We start from the raw sequence: 23,375 nt of genomic DNA, 5'->3' as shown, positions 1-23,375 counted from the left end.
ACTTAATCATGTTTCATTGGTGTGCTATTGTGACATCAAATAATTAGTTGCCTTTTAGATCTAAGGAATACATTTCAGTCAATCATGAGTACTCATGATCAACACTAACAACTTTAAAATCATAATTATTAATACTAAATTATTAAAAGCATTCTTTAAAATCACAATTATTAATATTAAATTATTAAAAACATTGAATATTGAATCAACAAATATTATCACAACTATTAAAACACACTTATAGAATAGAGCGTTTTTTAAATAAAACACAAACTCAAAATTATTAACTCATAAAGTAAAGTTTACCAAGAAATCAAGTATTTTTTCTCACAATGAGATGAAAAGGACTAAGTTGTAAGATATGTATAGATAAACAAAAATAAGAAAAAAAAAAAGAAAGAGAAAGAAAGAAAGAAAATTCTTTTATTGTGTAAAATCCCAATAAAAGAAGTTGCCCTAAATCTCCCAGAGACCGGCTGCATGCACAAAAGAAGCCGAAGCAAGTACGACGAGAGTAGCAAAGATGGGAGGCACAAGGTAATCAATGGCGGATCTTGAGAAGGCCTGAGCCGGCAAGCAGAAGACGTCCCCCGGTCTATCCAAGGCCATTCTATAACATGTCCTATTTGAATTCTTTGATTCATCTGGACACGCCTTGGAAAAGTGTGAAGAGGAAGAGAAAGTGGAAGTGAAAGCCAACTCCTGTGTGAGAGAAGCTATTGTGACCACAGCAGCCAGTAACATTGTCCAAATGATGCTGTACATTACCAATGGACGTCTCACTGCCCAACTGAACCGCTCCAACCCCGACCGGTTCTGCCGATGAACTGCACGAAATATTTTGAGGATGCCCTTCAATATGTTCATCCCAGCCATCTCAAACTCCAATGCAAGAATAGGAAAACGTGAATTCATTTCCATGCAGGAATGCCACATATATGTAGCCGTTTGTTTGTGGGTGAGCTAAAAATAATTAAGATAGCAGAATGATGGGCATTAACGTTGGCATTAATGCAGTTTACAGGCGCGGTAGATTGCCTGCCCATCTCTGCCAAATATTGGTTGTTCAACGGTCTGCCCGGAATTTTTTGGTTTCTTAAGGAGCCTTATACGGATTTTAGTTGCATACATGCGTGCGCAGATGATTTTTATTTGGAAAGAGACATTTTAGAGAATGGCTTCTCAAAACATTCATAATTCCTTCTTCTTCCGTCTTGTGGAATTCTTTTTGCAATGGACGTCATTTTATTCGGTATGGGAGTTGGGCTTAGAATTCTCTCACAGAAGCAACAATATTGTTTCTATAATTAATATTGTTGTGGGAGAATACATATATTGGTAGTTTGGGTTAGTAAAGGTTGTTGGGTATTCATGACTATTAATCGGAAAGTATAAATATTAAAATATATTTCATTTGAAATTTCTAAAATAGTTTTGAAATTGATACAAATATTAATTATATGTATTTTAAATTTTTGGAATTATAAGAATTTTTAATCATTTGAGAATTAGAATATTTTGTTATGATTATGTAGAGTTAAGTTTATTTTGTAGTATATTTTTAAATGTGAATTTAATATTTTTTTTAATTTTGATGATGTAAACAATATGTTGAGCTATCTAAGTGTTAAACACATCACACAACTGAGGGGGGTCAATCAGTTCGAACCTTCAAATAGTTAATTTTGACCTTCAAATTTTAAATCACAAACATATAATCCCAGCAATAACAAATCATGAAATCATGAAACACAACAAACACATGAACGCCAGATTTACGTTGAAAACCTAATCAGGGAAAAACCACGGTAGGAATCAAACTTACAAAATAAATATAATCTATTACAATATTGTCTTCGAAACACCCTGAGGACTTGCAAAACTAAGGCACACAACCTTAGGGCAAGATACAAGTGACTTGCAAGAGTGAAACTCACTATTTCAGGGCAAGCTATAAAAACCTGCTAAGAGACGCATTCTCTTCCGACGGAAAAATAAATCACTGAATTGGAATGAACAAGATCTCTTGACAATGAAATTGATCTTGAACCATTGTGTCAAGTGATCAATATCGTAGCAAACTCTTCTGCTTCCAAAACATAATCTTTTTTTGTATTAAGTATCATAGAATCTATTAAGGATAGTTCACAAAGCTCATTTTTTGCTTATTCGAGGATCCACGTTACAAACTTATTACAAATACCAGCTCCTTTTGAGCACCAAACTAGAAACAACAATTGGAAGACCAAGGGTCACAACTTAGAAATCCACTTTAAACAATGTGACAAATACAACCAATGGAAGACCAAGAGTCACAACTTAGAATTCCACAAAGATGTCCCTAATGGGAGTTGAACTTGGGTCTCCACATTGAGAACTCAATGCTTTAACCAACTAAGCTCAACACCCTGGACAAAACCTAATCTTTGAATTCTGTGATGCTGAGAATATTATAATCAAAGCTCTTCACAACATTCTTTCACACATCTCCAATCCTAGATCTATTTGTAGATCTTTCACACCTTCAACAAATTATTTCACACCCATTCCACACTCTCACTAATACATCCACACTTGAAAATATACAAGATTAATCATCAAAACCCTTAACTAGATCAACCACAAATAGAATATACATTATTACATAAATTCGGCCACCTATACCTAAAATATCAAATGCGGTCCACCCTAGGAGATAAAGAGGACCCAAAAACATTACAATACAATATTTGAATAGATCCAATGAACCACACACACTAGCACATCTTCCAAGGTTGAGATCAAATGAAATGTGTAGATGAACATTAAAGAATATGAACTAGTCAACCTAAAACATTCTACAATGCATGAAACTCAATGCAGATCTACACATGCCACAATGAGACCCAGAGCATTAACCATACACATCCTCTGAAGAAAACCCATACCGAAAGAATTTATGATCCAAGTAAAATACAACATTATAGTCAATAGGAGACTAGAATAGTTGATACCTAAAACTCAAAATATCTTAACTTCACTTGCCAATCAAGTTGCCACTTGACAACTAAACTGAAACACGGTATAGACCACATGAACATATCCTTCAAATTGCAACACCTGAATCCACATATCCAGAAGTCACCAGACCTTTCTCAGACCTAAATCCACATATTTTCAAAATAGATAGTGCAATGTACACATAACATAGACATCATATGTAGAACCATAGCATATAATCTTCACAAACCAAAAGAATGCAAGGCATTCTTCCACTACTTGATATTAAATATTATTTCCTGCATATAGAAACTTTCACTATACTGGTCTTTCGAAAACACCACAACATCTTCACTAAATTACATACCAATACTAGAACACTCAACACAATATATAAATATTATTTCCTACATATAGAAACATCTTTTGTATATAAATACTATTTCTTGCATATAGAAACATCTACTATACTATCCTTACTTCCATATCAATTCAAGATATGTTGACATCAATGACAACACAAGATGGGTTGACATCAATGACAACACAAGATGGGTTGACATCAATTGTCCAACAAGACACAACAACTCAAATTTCCAATACTAAGTTCATATTCCTACATAAATCTATATTCATCTAGTTTTGAAAAATATAGGAAGCTTTTGAGCATGAGACATAACTCATTAAACAACCTCCAATATTAAAAGGTCAATTAGTCCCTCACTAATATAAGGACTTGGATTTAATTGCTTCCTTTAAATCTTACATAAACTAGCTCCTTTACTTAGTGTATGAATGCCCACCATTTTGATTTAGTGTATAAAAGTTATTGTTCATCCCAACCCCATCTTTAAAATGAAAAGCTTACAATAGTAATAATTTAAATAGTAAGACCCAATACTTTCCAGAAGAGAGATATAATAGAATGAATTGTTATATTATCAAAAAATAATGAATACAAATGAAAGAATGCTTACAAAATAATAAAATATTTCTTCTATAAATGCAAGGATAAACTCTTAGATGAAAGTTATATACAAAAACTAAAATCATGACAAGTATCTTAATCCTATGACAAAAAACACAAAAAAGTAAATGACCTATGTGGACCCGAGGAAGTAGGTACAAATAGTTCCTAAAGAGAAACTAGTTAGGCAATATAGTCTATTTACACCAAACCCATCTAAAATGCAACTTAGAGAGAATGATAAAACATGAAAAGATGCAAGGATGGGTTTTGTCTATAAGGTTCAAAAGAGATACCCATGTAAAAAAATCTAATAAATAAATAAATAAGAGAATTTTGTAGGAAAACACTCGTCTTTAAACAAAATAAAGCTATTGAAAAGTGAGGGAATCAAGGACTCATGATAACCCCCCATGGACTACATATCTCACAAAGATGCAAAATATGCTCCCCATATGTAAAACAAAAAAAACATGAAGGACTAAGAAACCATAATTTTTTTTTAAAAAAAAGGAAACATATTTAATGAACATGGAGAACATCACTAAAGCTTGAAGAAGCTACAAACAATTTCAAAAAAGAAAGTTTTATAGTGTTCAAACTAAAGAACCTTGTCTTAAGTTAGGATAAAGATCAAGGTCATATAGATACAATTTTGCATGAGCGGCCCAATGATATAACTCAAACAATGATTAGATGGATAAATGAAGAAATAAACTAATAGTGAAAAATATATATGACACATTAATTTATGAGTGACCTTGATGACACTAGTTAACCAATGAGTAGATAATTTGACAATTAAAATTATAGTCAATAGTATAAATAATATTGATTAATGGATGATATAAGGTTGTCTTCATTAATACGAATCTAAGAATGTTTATATAGTACATGTTTCATGTCACTAAAATTTATGGATAACTAGTTGCTACATCCACCTAGTTTATAGGAATAAAAATTAGATACATACCTCTCTCTAAAGTGAAATCAAGGAAGCATTAGCACAAAATTAGGATACCCCTCATAACACTAACAAGGGAAAGATATAGATGCATACAGAAATGGAGGGAACAACGTTTGCAGTGGGAAATTTGAAATCGAGAAATGGAGGGAACAACGATGCTAAATCCTCTAGTTCTGAATCCACTGCAGCTCAAGGACAAGCATCTAATGATGAGGATGGGAGGCAGGATGGGGACCCACGAACACAGGACCCTCCTCCCAATCATGAAAACTTAGAAGATTCCCAAGAATCGAGCCCCGAGGCGGTGAAGTTTGACTCAGAAAATATCAAGGAGGGGCAAATATCTAAACCCTGGAAGAGTCTTTTTGCAAGAAAAGCACCTGGTAAATCGACTGGTAAATCATCTTTCCCCTTTGTGAAAGATATATCAGATAATAGAATGGGTAGACTTGCGATTGAGATTCCTGATATAGTTATTGATCATAGCATCTCTTTAATGTCTTTTTCTTTGGTGGGGGAGTGTGTTGGACCTCAACCTAATATTAAGGATGTTAGGTCCTTTGTTAAGAGAAAATGGAGATTGAAAGGACAGGTTGATGTATCTGCCTTGCTTAGAGGCTTTTTTGTTTTTTCTTTCTCCTGCAGGGAAGATATGGAAGTTGCTTTAAGTGGTGGCCCCTGGATGTTTGGCAAATCTTCTCTTTCTATAAGAAAATGGTCTCCTAACATGGAACTCAATGATTCTTTCTTTGAATCTGCTCCGATGTGGGTTAGGTTGCCTGGGTTGCCGTTGGAATACTGGGTGGAGGATGTTTTCTTAGGAATCGCTAAATCCTTTGGGGAGCTTGTTGTGATAGACCCAATGACAGCAGCCCGCAAGAGATTGGTGTATGCGCGTATCTGCGTCAACATATCACAGAATATGGACCTCCCAAGCACTATTGACATAAACTCCAAACTTGGGTTATGGGAACAGTCAATAGAATTCGAATCTCTCCCCTTTGTTTGCTTCTCTTGCAAAAAAGATGGTCACTGGACTAAGGCTTCTCCCAGCAACCCTAAAAAACTTGTGATGACAAATATCCATAAATAGGTATGGAAAGAAAAATAATAATAACAAAGACTGTAACAAGTTAGAAGGAAAAAGTGGAAACTCGGTTAATATATCTAAACCACTGGAAGCAGATAGCACTGACCCTCCTAAGAACCCCCCTTTGAAGGGGAATAAAAAGGATGAAATTAGGGAGTTTGAGATTAAAATAGTCAATACCTTTGAGGCTATATAGACATAGGTGAAGGAGAATGAAATCAGTGAAGAGACACTTGAAGATGGTGAGATTGAGAATATCATTGATTCTCATCATGAGGCCTTTCAGGAACCTATATCAAAAAAGGATGAACATTGTCTAGAGGATGATTTTCAAGAACATGAAATAAAACTGGGAAGGAACAACAAGTTTGGGTCACCTCAGGTAAACTTAAATGCCTTATTCTAGAACATAGGAGTCGAAATGACTACATAATCCCAGAAAAGAGAAGATCTATGGAGCAATATGCAAGATGAGGCTAGAGCAGAACAAGAAGACAACACAACAAGAAATGGAAAGAAAATTAAAACCAAGAAGGTAGGAGGCCTTAATGGAGTAAAAACCAGAACCAGATCCAAGGCTGATTTTGGGGCTTCAAGATCCCCACCAAGACCCAAAACTATGAAATGGCATAGGGACCAGGAGAGCAAGCAAAACATAGCTGATGGAAGGCAGTGAAATATCAAGGAATCCTGCCCTCAGGCTTCCAAATGAAGGTAATATCTTGGAATATCAGAGGCCTAAATGGTCTCAATAAACAGGATATATGAGGAACCTCATTCGAGATCAAAATCCGGATATTATCCTGGTTCAGGAAACCAAAATGAGTAAAGAGAAAGTGGAGAAATTAAAGTTCTTTAAAAATGGAGGGGCTTGTGGTAGTAGCTCGAATGGAGCCTCTGGAGGGGTTGCTATTTTCTGGAATAAAAGCACAACCTCTGGAGATATGATTGATGTTGATGGCAATATTTTATCCCTAAAAGCTAAAAGCATCATTGATGGTAAGGAATGTGTCATCACTAATATCTATGCCCCTAACTCCAAATCTGCTAGAAGTAAATTCTGGAATAAAATTTAGCATAAAAGAAATTCTTTCCCATTGAACAGTTGGGTTGTGATGGGAGATTTCAATACTCCTCTGTAAGACATTGAAAATTTTGGAGGCAGTCAAGCTCAACCAGACAGTAGATCCGACATGATGGACTTTATTAATGACAATGCTCTCATTGATATGGATCTCAATGGGGCTTCTTACACTTGGTCTAACCGAAGGGATGGTGAAGATCTCATCTAGGTAAGACTTGATAGATCCCTTGTTAATAATGATTGAATTCTTTCTCATAGATGTTCCCTTTCTGTTATTAATAGAATTGGGTCAGACCATTATCCCATCTCTTTTGTTGCTGAGAATTTTAAGAATAATCAAAGTTTCCCTTTTCGGTTCGAAAAGATGTGGACTTCCCACCCAAATCTTGAAATTTTTTTTGCTAACTGGTGGAATTTTGATGTTAATGGAACTGCTATGTATAAAGTTGTTAAAAAACTTAAAAACGTCAAAACCAACATTAAGATTTGGAATAAGAAGGTCTTTGGTGATATCTTTGAGTGAAAGAAAAAACTAAAGGAGGAATTGGACCAGATCCAAAATTCAATACAGAAAGAAGGCTACAAAAAGTAGTCCAAAGCCATGGAAGATGATGTTCTAGTCAAACTCCACAACATTATTTCTAGGGAAGGAATCTATTGGAGGCAGAGATCTAGGGCTATATCTTTGAAGGCAAGGGACAGAAACACTAAATTTTTCCACATGATTTCTCTAAAACATAAGGCAACAAATAGAATCACAAGACTCATTGTTGAAAACAACACTCTACTTAATAAGGATGAAATCAATGATGAAGTTGTCAGGTTCTTCAATTAGCTCCTCACAAGTAACAAGGACATTGATCAGACCCACCAACTCAATTTGGTTAATATCATTCCTAATATCATTAACCCTATTCAAAATAAGGCCCTTTCTACTATCCCATCTGTTGGAGAAATTAAAAAAGCTATCTTTTCATTTCAAGGGGATAAAGCTTTGGGTCCTGACGGTTTCCCTATGTTTTTCTTCCAAGAATTATGGCATATTGTGGGGGAAGACACGGTTAATGTGGTCAAATAATTCTTTGGATCTAGAAGAATCCTTAAGGAACTAAACTCCACATTTATTGCCCTAATCCCCAAAGTTGCTGGGGCAGACTCTATGGAAAATTTTAGGCCAATTAGCCTATGTAACTCTTTCTATAAAATCATTTCCAAAGTTTTGACCACTAGAATTTTGGCGGTGCTTCCCTTCATCATCTCTGAGGAGCAGAAAGGTTTTGTCCCTGGCAGGCAGATTCTGGACTCTATTATTCTTGTTCATGAGAACATTCATTCCCTTAGTGCTGCTAAAAAAGAAGGATTCTTGATAAAGTTGGATTTGGTGAAGGCTTATGATAGAGTGGAGTGGAATGTTCTTTTCAAAATCATGGGGGCTTTTGGTTTTGATGAAAAGGTAACCAAAATAATCAGAGTGTTGATCACTACTCCTATGTTCTCTATTCTGATTAATGGATCTCCTACCAATTGTTTAAAACTTCAAGGGGGCTCAGACAAGGAGATCCTATATCTCCTATCCTTTTCACCATTTTGGCTGAAAGTATGAGCAGATTGATTTACAATTTGAAACAAAGCAAAACTATCAAAGGTCTTCAACCTTCCTCTGCCAATGTTTTTTGCTCTCATCAACAGTTTGTTGATGATACTATCCTCATGGGATATTCTTCTGTTAAGGAGGCTGATGCCTTCAAAACCGCTCTTAACTCCTATGCTTTGGCTACTAGTCAGCAAGTCAATTGGGACAAATCGTCTATTTACTTCCTGAATACTCCGGTCATAAGACAATAGAAAATTGCTAAAATTATTGGGTGCAAAGTGGAAATGCTCCCTTCCACCTATCTGGGTCTTCCCTTGGGTTTAGCTCCCCCAAATTCCTTTTGGAATATGCTTATTGATAAATTCAACAAAAGACTTGTTGGATGGAAAGGTTCAATTTTATCTCAGGCTGGGAAATTGCAGCCCCTTCAAGCTACTCTTCAAAATCTCCTTGTTTATGCCCTCAGCCTATTTGGTATCCTGGCTAAATTTGCTGAAGCAATGGAAAGAATCCAGAAGAGATTTTTATGGTCTAGAGTGGAAGAAAAAAAGAGAATATCCTTGGTTGCTTGGGACAAAGTTTGTAGACCAAAGAACAAAGGGGGGTTGGGGATTAAAGCTCTAAAAACCTTTAACAAAGCTCTTCTTGCTAAACAATTATGGAGAGCCTATGATACTAAGAAAGATTGGAATCAAATTTGGTTTGACAAATACATTCAAAAATAGCCTATCCAAGGGGTCCTTAATTCTGAAGACATCCCTGTTGGATCCTTCATCTGGAATAGCATTACTAAATCCATAAAAGTGGCAAAAGTTGGGGCTGGATGGGTCCTTGGAAAAGGTGATAGAATAAGGTTTTGGGAAGACCCCTGGATGAAGAATGAAGCTCTTTATGATCAAGGCAATAGTCAAATTATTGAGGAATGTAAAAGGAGGTTTGGGCTTATGGTGTGTGACTACTGGAAGGAGGACAAGTGGGTTAGGATTGATGATATTCATTCTGGATTTTCCTTACTCCAGAAGGAGTTGCTATCCTTTTCCCCTAACAAATACTATAATGATGTGCTCCTCTGGAAAAGTGATCCTAAAGGTGAATTTACGGTTGCCTCAGCCTACAAAAACACCTTTTCTCAAACCAGTAATCCCATTTGGAGTAAAGTTTGGAACAAAATTTTGATCCCTAAAGTCAACAGTTTCTTTTGGCTTGCTTCTCATAATAGTACCCTTACTCTTGACAATTTAATTTGAAGAGGTTTCAAATTCCCTAATAGATGTGAACTATGCCAGAAGGAGGGGGAATCAGTTGATCATCTCTTTTTTCACTGCTCTTTTACCTAGGATATTTGGTGCAAAATGTGGGAAAAATGGAAAGTCAATTGGGTTATGACCAAGAGTATCAAGGATATTATCTGGCAATGGAATTTTCCAACCAAATGCCAACTTATCAAGAACCTTTGGTCTTTGACCCCCCCCATGATTTGCTGGGGCATTTGAAAAGAAAGAAATAATAGGATATTTAGGGAAGCTAAGTGTAATACTCAGGTGGTCTTTGAAAAAATTTGCAGGGCTATAAAGGAGAACATCAATCTTCGTCACAAGAACAATCAACAATGGTCTATTACTGATATGAATGATATGGAAAGAGACATCCTCACTGAATGGAACCTAATACATAAGGTCTACAGATCAGAAAATAAGAATAGGAGAGATAACATTGTTTGGCGTTTTCCTGATTATGATTGGATAAAGGTAAATTTTGATGGGGCGGCTAAAGGGAACCCTGGGAAGGCTAGTGGTGGAGGAGTTATTATAAATGCTCAAGGAATTTGCATTTCTTCTTTTGCTTCTCCTTTTGGGGTCCAAAATAACCATGTGGCTGAAGCTCTGGCAATGCTAAAGAGCGTCCAGCTAGCTCAGGAATTCAAATTCAAAAAAATTTGGCTTAAAGGGGACTCTTTAAACATCATACAAGCACTCAAAGGTACAAGCTCTATTTCCTGGAATATTACTAATTTAGTTAAAAGTGCTAAGTATATGTTAAATAACTATGTTAGTATTAGTATAACTCATACCTTTAGAGAAGGCAATAAGGTTGTGGATATCCTAGCCAATGAAGGGGTCAATTTGGAGAAGGATGTTAAATACATTGGAGAAACCCACATCAAAAGGGAGGTTAAAGAGAAATTATACTTTGATCGCATCAATGGGTCAAGTTAATCTCATTATTACCTTTTGGGGAACGAATTCCAAAGATAGATTTTGGGGGTGGATTAACTATCAGCTTATGAGTGTTTTTTGGCATTGTTTCCAAGATCATATGTGTGAGAAAGATTATAGTAATAATTGTTGGGTTGGTGTGGCCATAAGCAGCATTTTCAAAACAATGAAAGAGTCTCTACACTGGAATTCCAAAAATAACAAGTTTTCAGGGTTTCATCTACAGACTGTGAATTGTAGCATTGGGTATCTCTACTTGGAGCTCAGAATGGGTGGTAACCTAAACAAGAATGAGCCTCTAGGATGTGAAAATTGGAAGAGTGAACGAAAGGTCTGGAGAAGGCTCCACAGATACGACTTTACTGACTATATGGAAAAGCTTCACGGAAGCATAAATTCTATGTCTTATGGTTTTGCTAAAAGCTGGAGTAACAACAAAGTCACCCTGTTTGGGGAGATTTGGTAAATTGATGAAAACCTGGTTGCAAAGGTCACAGGTCTTTAGACAGAGAGGACTAAATTCTACAGGGATTGGAAGTATGCAGCTGAAGCTTTCAAAAACTTCCCAAAGTCAAAGGATAAGAAGGACAAGCTTGCGAAGAAGGACAACATCTCCTACTACACTCCCTAGCAGGTAAAGCCCTTCTGGCAAAAATTTCTAAGGGTTTTAATGGAGTATTTGACTGTGGATGGCAAATTTACAAAAAATTATAACTATCATTTCTCTATTTTGAACCATTTCCATCATGGGGCTAAAATTTCCCTGCCTTTCTATTTAGTGTCCTCTCTAAATGAGAGCCTTGCAGACCATGCTAAAAAGCCTAACTCTTACCCTTTAGCCCACCAGGGGCTTATACTGCTAATATATGACTATCTAAAGGACAAGGCTAGGGCAACCAAATATGACCCTTTGATCACTAATGCTCATATCTCTGAGAGTTACAAAGACTCTAACTTGGATGGGGATCAGCACAACACCCCTACCCACAAAAAAAGGAAAATTGAAACAAAGCATGAGGAAAAGGAGGTGCATTGTGATGAGGAAGAGGAAAAGGATAAGGACACTGATACTGAAATGGATCAAAATAAGGATGAGAACTATGGTGAAGGGGAGGAAGGGGGTAACTCTGAAAACCCTCACTCTAACCCTAAGGGCTCAGAAAGTGAGAATGCTGCTCTGAATCCTAAGGAGTATGACAACCCTAACTCTGAGGAGACTAAATAGGGCAAGGACTCTGTGAACACCATCTTGAACACCGCATGTAATTGGACTTTGGAATCCTTCAATTTCTAGAAATGGGTTATCAAAAACATCACCAACATGCAAGGTAAGCAAAGGGAGCTGGAAGATAAGATTAATAAGTTGATTAAGGATTCTGACTCTAGGAAACAAAATGAGGATACAGAAAACAGTGAAGCTGAGGAGGAAATGGAGATGGAGGATTGGCTAGAGAAAGATCTGATCAAAGGAGACCTGAAACACTTGGAGGATGTTATCAAAACTTTGAAAGAGTAGGCGGAGGAGGACAAAGACAACATCAACACCCAGATCACCCGTAATGAGAAGGCTCTGAAAAGCCTCATGAACCACAACCTCCAGGTCCTTAAAGTTTCTTCCCAGAATATGAACGGTTTGGTGGATCATTTGTAAAGGAAAAATTAGGATAAGAACCTGGTAATTATAGAAGACGCTCCCACCTCTAGTCCCACCCACCAGAATCCTAGACGTAAAACTAGGCAGACCACTACTGGGAAGGACACCAAAATGAAAGAGAGCCAGCTGGGATAGAAAACATGATCTCAGGAAAGCGGCCAAGGTGATGATGCTCTTGGTTTAGAATGCTGAGGAATCTATTAAGAGTTTTAATTAACTTGTAATGCTGGGCTTGGGGCCAATTTCTTGCTGGCCTCTTGTTGTCCCTTTCTCTGCTGCTGGTTTTTTTGCTGGCCTTTTGTAGTTGTCTTGTTTTGTTTCCTTCTTGGATATCTATTGAATGTAATCGGGTTTTGGGTCCCTTAAAACCTGTTTTTACTTAATCAAAAACAAGGGAAAGATATAGAAAGTTCCCTAAAATTATGTGTCGTGCAATGTAATATAAGAAGTAGGAAAAAATATCAAATGATTCACAAGATAGTGCCTACAACTAAAAAAATTATGTGTATAAACAAGACACACTTACATGAAGGTAGACAACGCTATGATTACAAATAACAAAGCATACACATTATTTCATGGCACATACTATGTGCAAGATCCTCAAAATAAATTTGTAGTCACTAAAAATTGTCTAATGCACACTTGTAAATTTTTTACTATTTTTCCTCTCAAATTCATTAAATTAATTGCAATTATTTAATTAATCTAACTCCATTCCTCCATTTCAAATTCAAAAATCATTTTTTTTCTCTAATCTTATAATAAAAGAATTTTTAATTATTTAATTAATCCCTTCTCACACAAATAATCAAATAATCTTTATTATCTAACTACTTTTTCCTATCATGCACTTTAATTAATTTTTTATTATTATTTAATTAAATCTCTTTCTATTTATTTCTCATAATAAAATAATTATTTTAATCATTTAACTAGCTAAGTCATCTATAATTAAATAATTTATTTTATTATTCACTTTTCAAAATTAAATTCTCTCAAAATAAATAAAATATCTATTTATTTGCTCTTATGCATGTTTTTAAATAATTTTTAATTATCTAAATATCTAGTTAAGTCCTCTTAATTGCCACTCATTTTGAGCTCCACTCATAATCATCTTTTCTAACAAAATCGTCAATTCACTTAACAACCCAATCAATTCTCTTAAAAAATCAATCAAATCAGTTAAGTGATCAATCAATTCCAATCATGAAGTCAATTAACTCCCAATCAATTCCACTCAACAAATCTCATCCATTGATCTTCAATCTCTCTCTTTAAATCACAACCGTTGATCAATATTTTTAAAAACTATAAATGCAACCTTGATCATCATTCATAAAAAAATGACAACCTTTGATCTTTTGTGTGACCACAATGCGAAACAAAGTGCTACAATTCTGAGAGCCAATAAATGTGCATCACAAAAGTGAGAAGGAAAATGGAGACATCATGCAAATATGTGGTTTTGGTTTTCTTTCATGTTGATTTTATTTGTTGCATTCATTTGTATTCCTTCATTGAAGTGATTAGGATATTTTGTAATTAATTTCAGTTTTGTGGTTGCTCCTATAATCACTTACATTTTTCTCGTCGTACATTCTAGTGAACTTGATGTGAATTCATGCCCTAATTTGATCAATTTGTGAGTTTCTTGATCCTACAGGTGCTCGATGACACAATGATCAAATTTGTGATCTCTGAAAAACATCAAATGTATCATGCATTTGTTAAATATGTCACACATTTGTCTAATTTTTTATGCAATTGTTATTAATTATAATGCATCTATTTCAGAAATTATCATAGATCTACAATAAAGATTGGGATACAATTAATGCAATTGTGTTGATTATTTTTCAATTGAGTTAACATTGCAAGATAATTTTTAAAACAAGTTAATCAATTTACACTCATTTGTTTTGATAAGGGTTTGCAAAGTGGATCCAATACATTATTTAGATTTGAATGGCTTTTCTATTGACACGATAATTAATGAATTTGATTTCTTGAGAAAATCTAGAGAAATGGTTAAATTAATTTTCCATCTACAGATAAGTGCACAATAGTAAAATTTGCAATGCAATCATTTGTATTCATACCGCAATGGCCACAATCTATAATGCATTTGTTGAATCTGTAACACATTTGTTTGATCTCTACCACATTTTTCTAGTAAGACGTAGAAGGTAAAATTGAGTATTTTTGCAAATTCAAATTTCTATGTTCTACTTTCTGATTCATTGGAGCAGAGTTTCCTTGGTTACTAATTATTTGTGTAGTGTAATGGCAACTAAAGGATAACAACATCAAGTGAAAATTCCTAGTACATTTTTTGTAGGACACTATAAAAGCAAATTATCAAAAGATGCGTGTTTGTGATTTTTAGCTTAGAAAACATTTCAATTTCTTAAGAGAATTAATTGACTTTCTAGTACACTTTCACATTTGTTTAGTGTTACCTAGGTTATTGTTTGTGTATCCTCTCCCCTCACCTTCCTGTGGGACCTTTGATTCAAGAGAAATACATGCTAGCTCCCTTTTTCATTTTTAGTAGGAGGCCTGCTTGGGGATTTCATCACCCTAGGGTTCAACCTCAAGCATGTATCTCCAATGAGCTATATAACGAGGAAAGAGTGAAAGTTGTAGCTCAATCCAATCATGATGTGTCGAGTGTTTACTTGGGGTCCTTGGTGATTCAAGACCCAATGAGTGTGGATTTCATATATTGCTTGTACACAAATTGGAATTCTCAAGAGTTTCCCCACTAGAGTCCTTTTGTTAGTTTAGAGGCTATCTTTTGACATCAATTGATTGGATGAAGGGACATGTGTATCGTACCCTAAAGTTAAATCCACATGCACCTTCCCTAGTAAAATAGAAACTCCTCAACAAATAAGTTTTTCAAACCTTTGGGGTAAGATGTAGAGCCCCTCCCCGATCAAGCTCCGGTTAAATCAGTTGACCATGGTTGACCTTACTAATAAATTCTATAATTCAATAGGATGGGCTATGTTATACAGATAGATTGGTGAGAAAAGAAATTTGAACCAGGTTACAAAATCATTTCACCTTGAGGTGTACATTTTGATGTGTAATGGATACATAACTTTATATGATTCTATAATAGGATAACTTTGAGATAATGTATGTCATTATTGGATTTGTAGGACTTTACTATGATGATAGAAATAGGAGGCATGTCTTATGTGTGGATCAAAATTATGAGGATTATGATAATTACTTATGTGGATTTATTTTGATATAAGATATATTGATTTTGTTTAATGTCAATTGTATGCAGAGTGTTTGGACGTGTATTCTTATTCATGGGTTTAATATTATATGAGGTTATTTCGAATTACTAATGTGTAGTTGAGATGTGCGGGAAAATTATCCATGTGACCATGGAAACATTATGGAGAACCAAACCTAGACCTATGTACGTTCGTAAAGCCCGGGGTTGTCTATTTGGAGAGACAACACCTCATATGTATTGTATTTTATTTGTGAAAGTAAATGTTGCATGTGTGTTAAATTGAATTTATTAATTTGTGTAACTCCAACAAGAGACAAAATTTCATGTGTAATGTTGTAAAGTATTTTATTGTGTCACTTGACACGTGTTGATTTATGTCTTGATTTTTGAATTATATCTTGGAGGGAGTTGTTTTAACGATAGCTTTTTCAAATAATTTAATGTGGTTCTATATTTTCCTTGGGTAGGGAATCTTTGGGGTGGTCAATTTAGGTTTGACCCGAAAGTTAACTTTAGATGGGTTTAAAAGGGGTTAAATGGACTCCTAGGGGTAGTTTAAAGGTGTTTCCTAAAGCCCATAAGGTATACCTAAGGGTTAGGAGTAATTTTAGGCATGTGACAAGTCCCATGTGAATTTTTAGTCATCTCAAAAAGTGAGTTTTCTAAGATGTGCGAAAATTGAATTTAGAAGGCATCATCTAGGTTAGTTAACTTTCCTTTTTGATGAGAGATCTCTTTTGATCTTTTTCGGACTTTTTCCTTTTTCAATTTTAGAAACCTATGAGAACTCTCAGTGAGGTCTTCTTAGGAAAGAATGAGAGATTTTGCGGGTAATCACCCACTCTCCATTTTTGGAGACAATGCAATTTTGGAAAGAAAAGATTTGGTATAGGATTTTGGCTATGTAAAGAAACAAGGATTGTGGAATTGGGCTGCTCATCCTCAACTAGATCTAGCATACCTTTGGGCAGTTTGAAGGTTCATTTAACTTCTCTTTGTATTGTTTTCATGTTGCATGTTATGTTGAAAAGATTTTCTTTTAAGAAATGCTAGTTTCTTGTATTTTCTTTTGTGAAAATTATTACGTGTTATGTCTTTTATTTCTTGTATGCATTCTATGTTTTGGGAGTAACCAAGACCTCCTACTCTTGGGAGAGAGGATGGTCTTATGGGTGGTAGAAGTTTGACATCCCTCGTGTGAGAGGCTCTTGTTATGAGAGTGATCTCAAGGGATATTTATGTGACCCTTGTTGCATGGCTTGTTTATGCATTTGGGGTCATAAGGAGGGACATAAGGCATGAGTGCCTTGGGGGGGGCATAAGGATGTGGGGTTATTATACTTATGATATATCTTTGTTTGCCATGGGGTGGCTTTGTGTTTTACCATACTTGCAGTCTCCTTAGGGTATTTGGTCCACTACCACCCATGTAAAATCATCACATTGTGTGGTGCAGTGTAGCCTTGGTTGGGAATATGATGTTGTGTTTGCATGTGTGTAACATGTCTAGGGCTTGGTTCTCCAAGCTCAGGGGTGGCTTCTAGTAAGCCTAGGCTGGGAGGTGAGCACTCCATGGTCATAGCCCTTTTGATTTATTTGCGGGTTGTTTAAAGAAAAAAGAAGGACAAGTAGAAGATTGTTGGATTTATTGTCGCAGAAAAAGATTTGGGAATGAAATATTTTATATTTTAAAGTGTAGCAATGTGAAAGGGAAACTATATGTTGTAATTAATTGGAAAAGAAAATGTATCTATTTTAATAGAAGTCCTCATTTAATAGAAATGAGGGACTAGTTTGGGTATTTTCTCCCTCTTGTAATAATGTCTATATTGTATTCTAAAAATGCCTTAAATAAATGCACTATTTCTGTTAATTTATTATTGCATAAATGAAATGATTTTGTTGGGTTTTAGCTTGTATTGTTCTTAAAAAGTTTAATGAATGCATGCATGTTACTTTGAAAATAAATATTCAGTTTATTTCCTATTTGCATATCTCTAAGGATAAATTCAAATGATTCTAGATAAATAAAGTTGCAGAAATTAAAATCTAGAATTAAATGGTCTATCTAATTTAAATAATCACATATTTATATAGTTGTTGTTCATATTCATTTAACTCTGTTAATTACTTTGCAGAAATAAAATCTAAAGTTAAATAACCTATCTAATTTAATTAATATCCTTTTTATTTTAGATGTTGTTTAAATATTGAATTCTGTCATTGGTTTAAAATAAATCTAAGGTTAAATAATTTATCACAGATTTTAGCAACTTGGGATTTAAAACAAAGAAAAAAAAAGGGACCTTGATTTAAATCTGAGGATTATTAATAATCTGTTCTATGTTTTTTTTTTAACAGAAAAAAAATATATATATATATATATATATATTTGCTTAAAAGAAAATTTAGCCCTAAATCTAATGAGTATTTAAAATATATATATATATATATAAAATTATATTTTTTATTAAAGAAATATTACAAAAACAAATATATATATATATATATATATATATATATATATATATATATATTTGAAGGACCTTGAAAAGGGGCTCGGCCCCTGCGGATGTCCCTGCAGGGTGGCGACCCCCCAGCGGCGGCACTGTCTGGCTGCAGGCCACGTCCCACAACGGTGACCTAGGCCACCTTTGTGGGCCGCGACCCACAGGCTCAAAAGTGGTCGTCCCTACGGGGAGCCCTCTCCATGGTCATCGCCTCCCTCTTCAAAAGAAATTTGTCACCTCCACCACTGTCATTCGCTCAGCCCCCCTACATCAAAAAGAAAATTTGAAACCCTAACCCAGTATGGGTTAGGGTATTTGAAAAGTAAAGGAAGTAATAAGGAATGAAAGAAATAAAAAGGGCTTTATTTTTTATAATAATAAAGTTAGGGTTTGCATGGATAACTTATAATAAAGTGAAAACACACACACATATATATATATATATGGTTAAGAATATGAATTGGACAAATTGTAGAATTATTTATTGTACTAGGTGTTTACATTTTTTTATATGTTTTATAAACATATGGGTAAATATATGTTTTTGATAAACATAAGGGTATATTTTAAAATGAGGTTTAAATTTTTATTATTATTTTTGGAGTTTAATCTGAGATAGGTTTTGGAGATTAAACCTTATAGGACGATTTTCGTTATGGATTTAATCGACCCTTTAGTCGATTTGTTTTAAACTACATTTTATTTATTGATTAAAATAAATTTTATACATTATAAACTAAGTGCTAGGACTAATTTATTTAGTTCCTAAAACAAAACAAAACAAAACAAAAAAAAAAAACAATTAATGTTTATTGGAGATTAATTTTATCTACGTCAATTAATTGGCTAAATTAATTTATTGATTAAAATCGATGAGATAGTAAATAATTCTTTTAGTGTTCCGCATTTGATTTAAATTAATATCACTTGCTTGAGTTAGTGGTTAGGGTTAACTCACACATAGTTAAGACAAACTTGCTAGTGCGTTACATGTTAGCAAATTTAATGTTTTAAGTTGTGATTTAAAAATAAAAATTAGTAGAAGTTGATCTAATTAAGAATTATAAATTGCAACTGTAATAAAGGGGACATTTGATGTGAATATATTATTGTCCTTATAAATTCATTTTGTTCCATTTGATTATAGGAGTTATCGTAAATTGATATGTTAGGAATATCCTAACTTTGTTGTCTAGGAGTTTCATAGAAACCTAAGGCTTCTAGATAAATTTATAAAAACATTTTATTATAATTTAAGGTTCCGCTTGGAGCAACCTGTTAAGTTGTCACATCTAATTAAGCATAGGTTGCATGTAATTAAGTGTATCCCCAAAAAAAAATTGTTGTGTGTGTTTTTGCCCAAAAGTTTGGGCATGACATTTTGGTATCAAAGCCCTAGGTTCATACACTAGTGAACATGGGCTACATTCATGACTTAGTTAAAATAAACTATGGCTTCGAAGTATAACACATAGGTGAAAAACTTGCGAAATAACAAAGTGAAACATAAGTGAAAATTCTTCTAAACCAATAGATCAACATATATCAATTCAAGGGGTTCCAAGGGTCACTAAAAGCCCTAAAATTTGAAACTAAATTAGTCATAATGCTTATGGCATAATAAGACCCCAAAGGCTACAAAATTTTAAAATTATAAATATTCTCGGTATTTAATAAATGAAATTTAGACCATTAGTACTTATAGGATTACCATTCAAATGGAACCCAAATGCAATTATGGCCCTAATCTAATCAAGTATGAGGAGTTAATTCTACAATAAAATACCTCTGAGGGTAACTAAGAGAATACCATCCATCGAGGTATGTTCTTGACTTGGCAAGTTAAGAAAGCTAGTTAGACATAAGATGAAGGCATAATAACCAAGATAATTGAGATAGCAACAACTCAAGTTAATTTTTTTAAGCTATGCAAAAATTTTGGTGGTTCGAGGACCACGACCGCCATTTAAGACAACAATGAAGAAGAGTTAAAAGGTACTCTTATGAATATTAGAAAGAAGCATTAACCTAACCTAATGAATAGGTGCCTTAAGCGTGTGGTCAGGCTAGGTTCCTTATTAAGAGCATTTGTTAGACAATCCTTGTAGCAATGCAGAGAAGCTAGAGTTGTATAACCGTGAAGATAAGGACTAAAATGATGAATGACAATCTCCTTGATAAGTGGACCCTAGCAATATTATAGATGAATTAACTAAGGAGAAAGGATACATGAACCTCTTGGGTTAAAGCACGTAATTGCAATAAACCCTAAGTTCATCTGTAGTTATATATTGGGGAAACAAGCAAAGTAGAGCCACAACTAGTTCCCTTATGGGAAGACAATCTTAGAGAAATTAGTGGCAAGGAGAGTAGAGATGATTTGGGAATTGTACAAAAAAAATCCCTATCGAAGTGCAAAGAGTGTAAAAGTATTAGGATCTTATACTCTAGGAATGAGTAACTAATATTCGTTCAGAACCTAAGGAGAAAAATGCAACCCGATCATGGCTGGTCGCTAGTTACAAGACAATATGAAACACAATTTAACTACTTGACACAACCGAAGTAGGTTTGTAAATTTATGGCACTCAAGTGTGAAGGTATGCGAAAACATTAGGTATGGATGAAACAACATGTTGATGGAAATGGCTTATGGAAAGATAGTATAGCAGTATTATAATACGAAGGTTTTTAATGACATTAGTTGGCAGTATAAGATATTTTATGAGAACATGGATAAGGAGCTGAATTATGTGGTTAGGCAAGGGAGAACTTAGAAATTATGGTAGTCTTAAGACATTGGTAATTATTGGACATCCTTATGTTATACCATAATTGGGTAACAAGATATTATGATGATAAGGTGGTTTACATGGTTCGAAGGAAATTGTAATTGGTGATATGCTGAAATTGTCTAGTAAGTAAATATAACTAAGTAATAGGGAAAAGGATAACTTCTTTTTACCAAATTTTAATTAATAGGGTGAGTGTTGGTCACTTCTCGAGTGCACACCCCCTTGATATCATAAGTTGCATAAGGGAAGTAGGAGGGAATAAGTCAACTCTCCGCATTGTTTGACATATGTCATGAAATGTGTGGGAAGGAATTAGTTGCCAAGCGTTATTGATTTTACTTGACAATTAGTCCACCCCAAACGGTTCTTAACCATAAGTCTTAGTAATTTGGCAACATGCTCCTTATTGACGAAGACGAAAGGATGATTAGAGGTGAAAATTCAAGGAGCTACAAAAGGGCTAAGAGAACAAATGATGTCCCTAGTAGAATTATATGATTACTTTTTTTTCAGAACCTAAGTGTTTCTCAGTATACAATTGACAATTTTGTGCCAAACTATCCACCGTATGTGAGTAAAACATGAAAGTGTCGATGCATGAGTTACCACGTAATATTGAACCAAGGTTTAGAATATCAAGAAAATTAATGAAAGTCCTAGAAGAATGGACGGAGAATGGTAGAGTTAGTGCAATCACCTATTAGATGTAATTATGGATGTTAATAACCCTAAATAGATAACGGATTATGTCAGAAAGTGTGGCTTGCGATAGCAATTATGTGAAGGTTAAAATGGAACATGATCTATAAAAACGATTGCAATCTCACGTGTATAAGATATTTCATAAATAATAAAGGAATATAGATAATCTAAGAATCTCAAGAGTCTAATAATCACTTCCTAACACACTCAGGACGTGTGATCTTGGGTGATGTGCTATGGTTACTCCCTATAGCATGGTGAGTATGGTCATCTTGTTTTGAGTTTTGATTCAACAATATTTTTGACTTTCTTTGAATAGTATTTTGCGATCTAGGGGCTAGTACTTTCTTTTATTTATCTATTTTTATGATGAAAGGACCACTAAATTTATGTTTCTTTTTATTGGAGCTATGGCACTTGCCATGTTGCTAATTTTAATATCTTTCAATTGCCGACACTTTTCTTCTTTGATTGGACTTGGTGAAAGTAATTTTTATTTTGATCTTTTAAAGTGTCAAGTGGTCATTTTGACGTTATTATAGCTAGCCCTAGTGATGTGATTTGTGTAATGTCTATCATGTTCATTGAACCATTGATAGTGTGTCAAGGGAGAATACTGCAAGGAGTGAAATTAGGCACACAGAATAAACAAAGAAAGTTATTTCGAATATAGGGTAAAGAAAGGAATATTCTCTTAAATAAAATTATTGCGAGTAATCTAAGAGAGGAAAATTATAACAAAAAATAAAATTAAATAAATGTGTGTGTGTGTGTGTGTGATCTAGACCTAATGAATTGCGAAAGTGATGATAATTGCAAACTGGTAAATTTGAAATGTGTATGGAGATGATTGCATGGATGAGATCAAAAAGAAATAATAATTATTAATTTTCATCACTCTCTTAGAATGGGATGGTTATGTACCTTAATGTTTGGGTTTTGTGAATATTGTACCTATGGGACTAAAACCTTAATGCCTAGAAATACCAAGCATTGTGGGCCCTAGAAGTAGAAAATTTCCCTACTTATGGGTAGATTCAAAGAACTTAAACTTGATTATTTCTTGTTGCCTAAGGATGTTGGAAGAAATCATGCACCTAGGGTGGTTTACCAAATATGTGATTAACCCCCTTGAGGCACCTTGATGTAAAATAAGTAGATTCATTATGGATAAACTGTTATCTCAATTCTCTTTAGTGGCAAGCATGGATGACAATTGCAGTGGGATAAACATGTTTTACACGAACCCTTAATAAGTATGACTCCTAGAAATTTATAAGTAAACTATCATGTGTAACCTTGATTATGGGAGTTGATGTGTGTTATTGATATAATTTGGATGGTGCATTAACGTAAGTTGTTGAAAGATAGAATTTTGTAAACACCTACCTAAGATGGAAGGGAAATAAGAATTTAACCTTATGAAGATAGTGAGCTAATTACAATAATAAGTTGGTTTTGGTAATGCATCTTTCTAGTAGGCAAGATAAGATTTAGAGTAACCTATTGAAATTATGGGAAATGTTATGTCCCTAATTCGTATTCTGCTCATGCG

The 23,375-nt window shown here is 34.4% G+C and overlaps 1 protein-coding gene across 1 annotated transcript; it reads right to left on the bottom strand.

Annotated features, from left to right (window-relative positions):
• Nucleotides 1-296: 296 nt before the first annotated feature.
• Nucleotides 297-963, bottom strand: LOC131072188 (uncharacterized). Its single transcript, XM_058008263.2, has one exon. The coding sequence runs from the start codon at nt 934-936 to the stop codon at nt 457-459; it is 480 nt and encodes a 159-aa protein (XP_057864246.1). The 5' UTR covers nt 937-963; the 3' UTR covers nt 297-456.
• Nucleotides 964-23,375: the final 22,412 nt, after the last annotated feature.

The sequence above is a fragment of the Cryptomeria japonica genome, chromosome 6 (assembly GCF_030272615.1).
Source record: "Cryptomeria japonica chromosome 6, Sugi_1.0, whole genome shotgun sequence".
Lineage (NCBI taxonomy): Eukaryota > Viridiplantae > Streptophyta > Pinopsida > Cupressales > Cupressaceae > Cryptomeria > Cryptomeria japonica.
The sequence above is the reverse complement of the archived record's forward strand: the minus strand, read 5'-3'. Positions and strand labels throughout refer to the sequence as shown.

Excerpts from the sequence above, each read along its gene's own strand:
- LOC131072188 (XM_058008263.2), bottom strand. The coding sequence starts at position 936 with ATGTGGCATTCCTGCATGGAAATGAATTCACGTTTTCCTATTCTTGCA.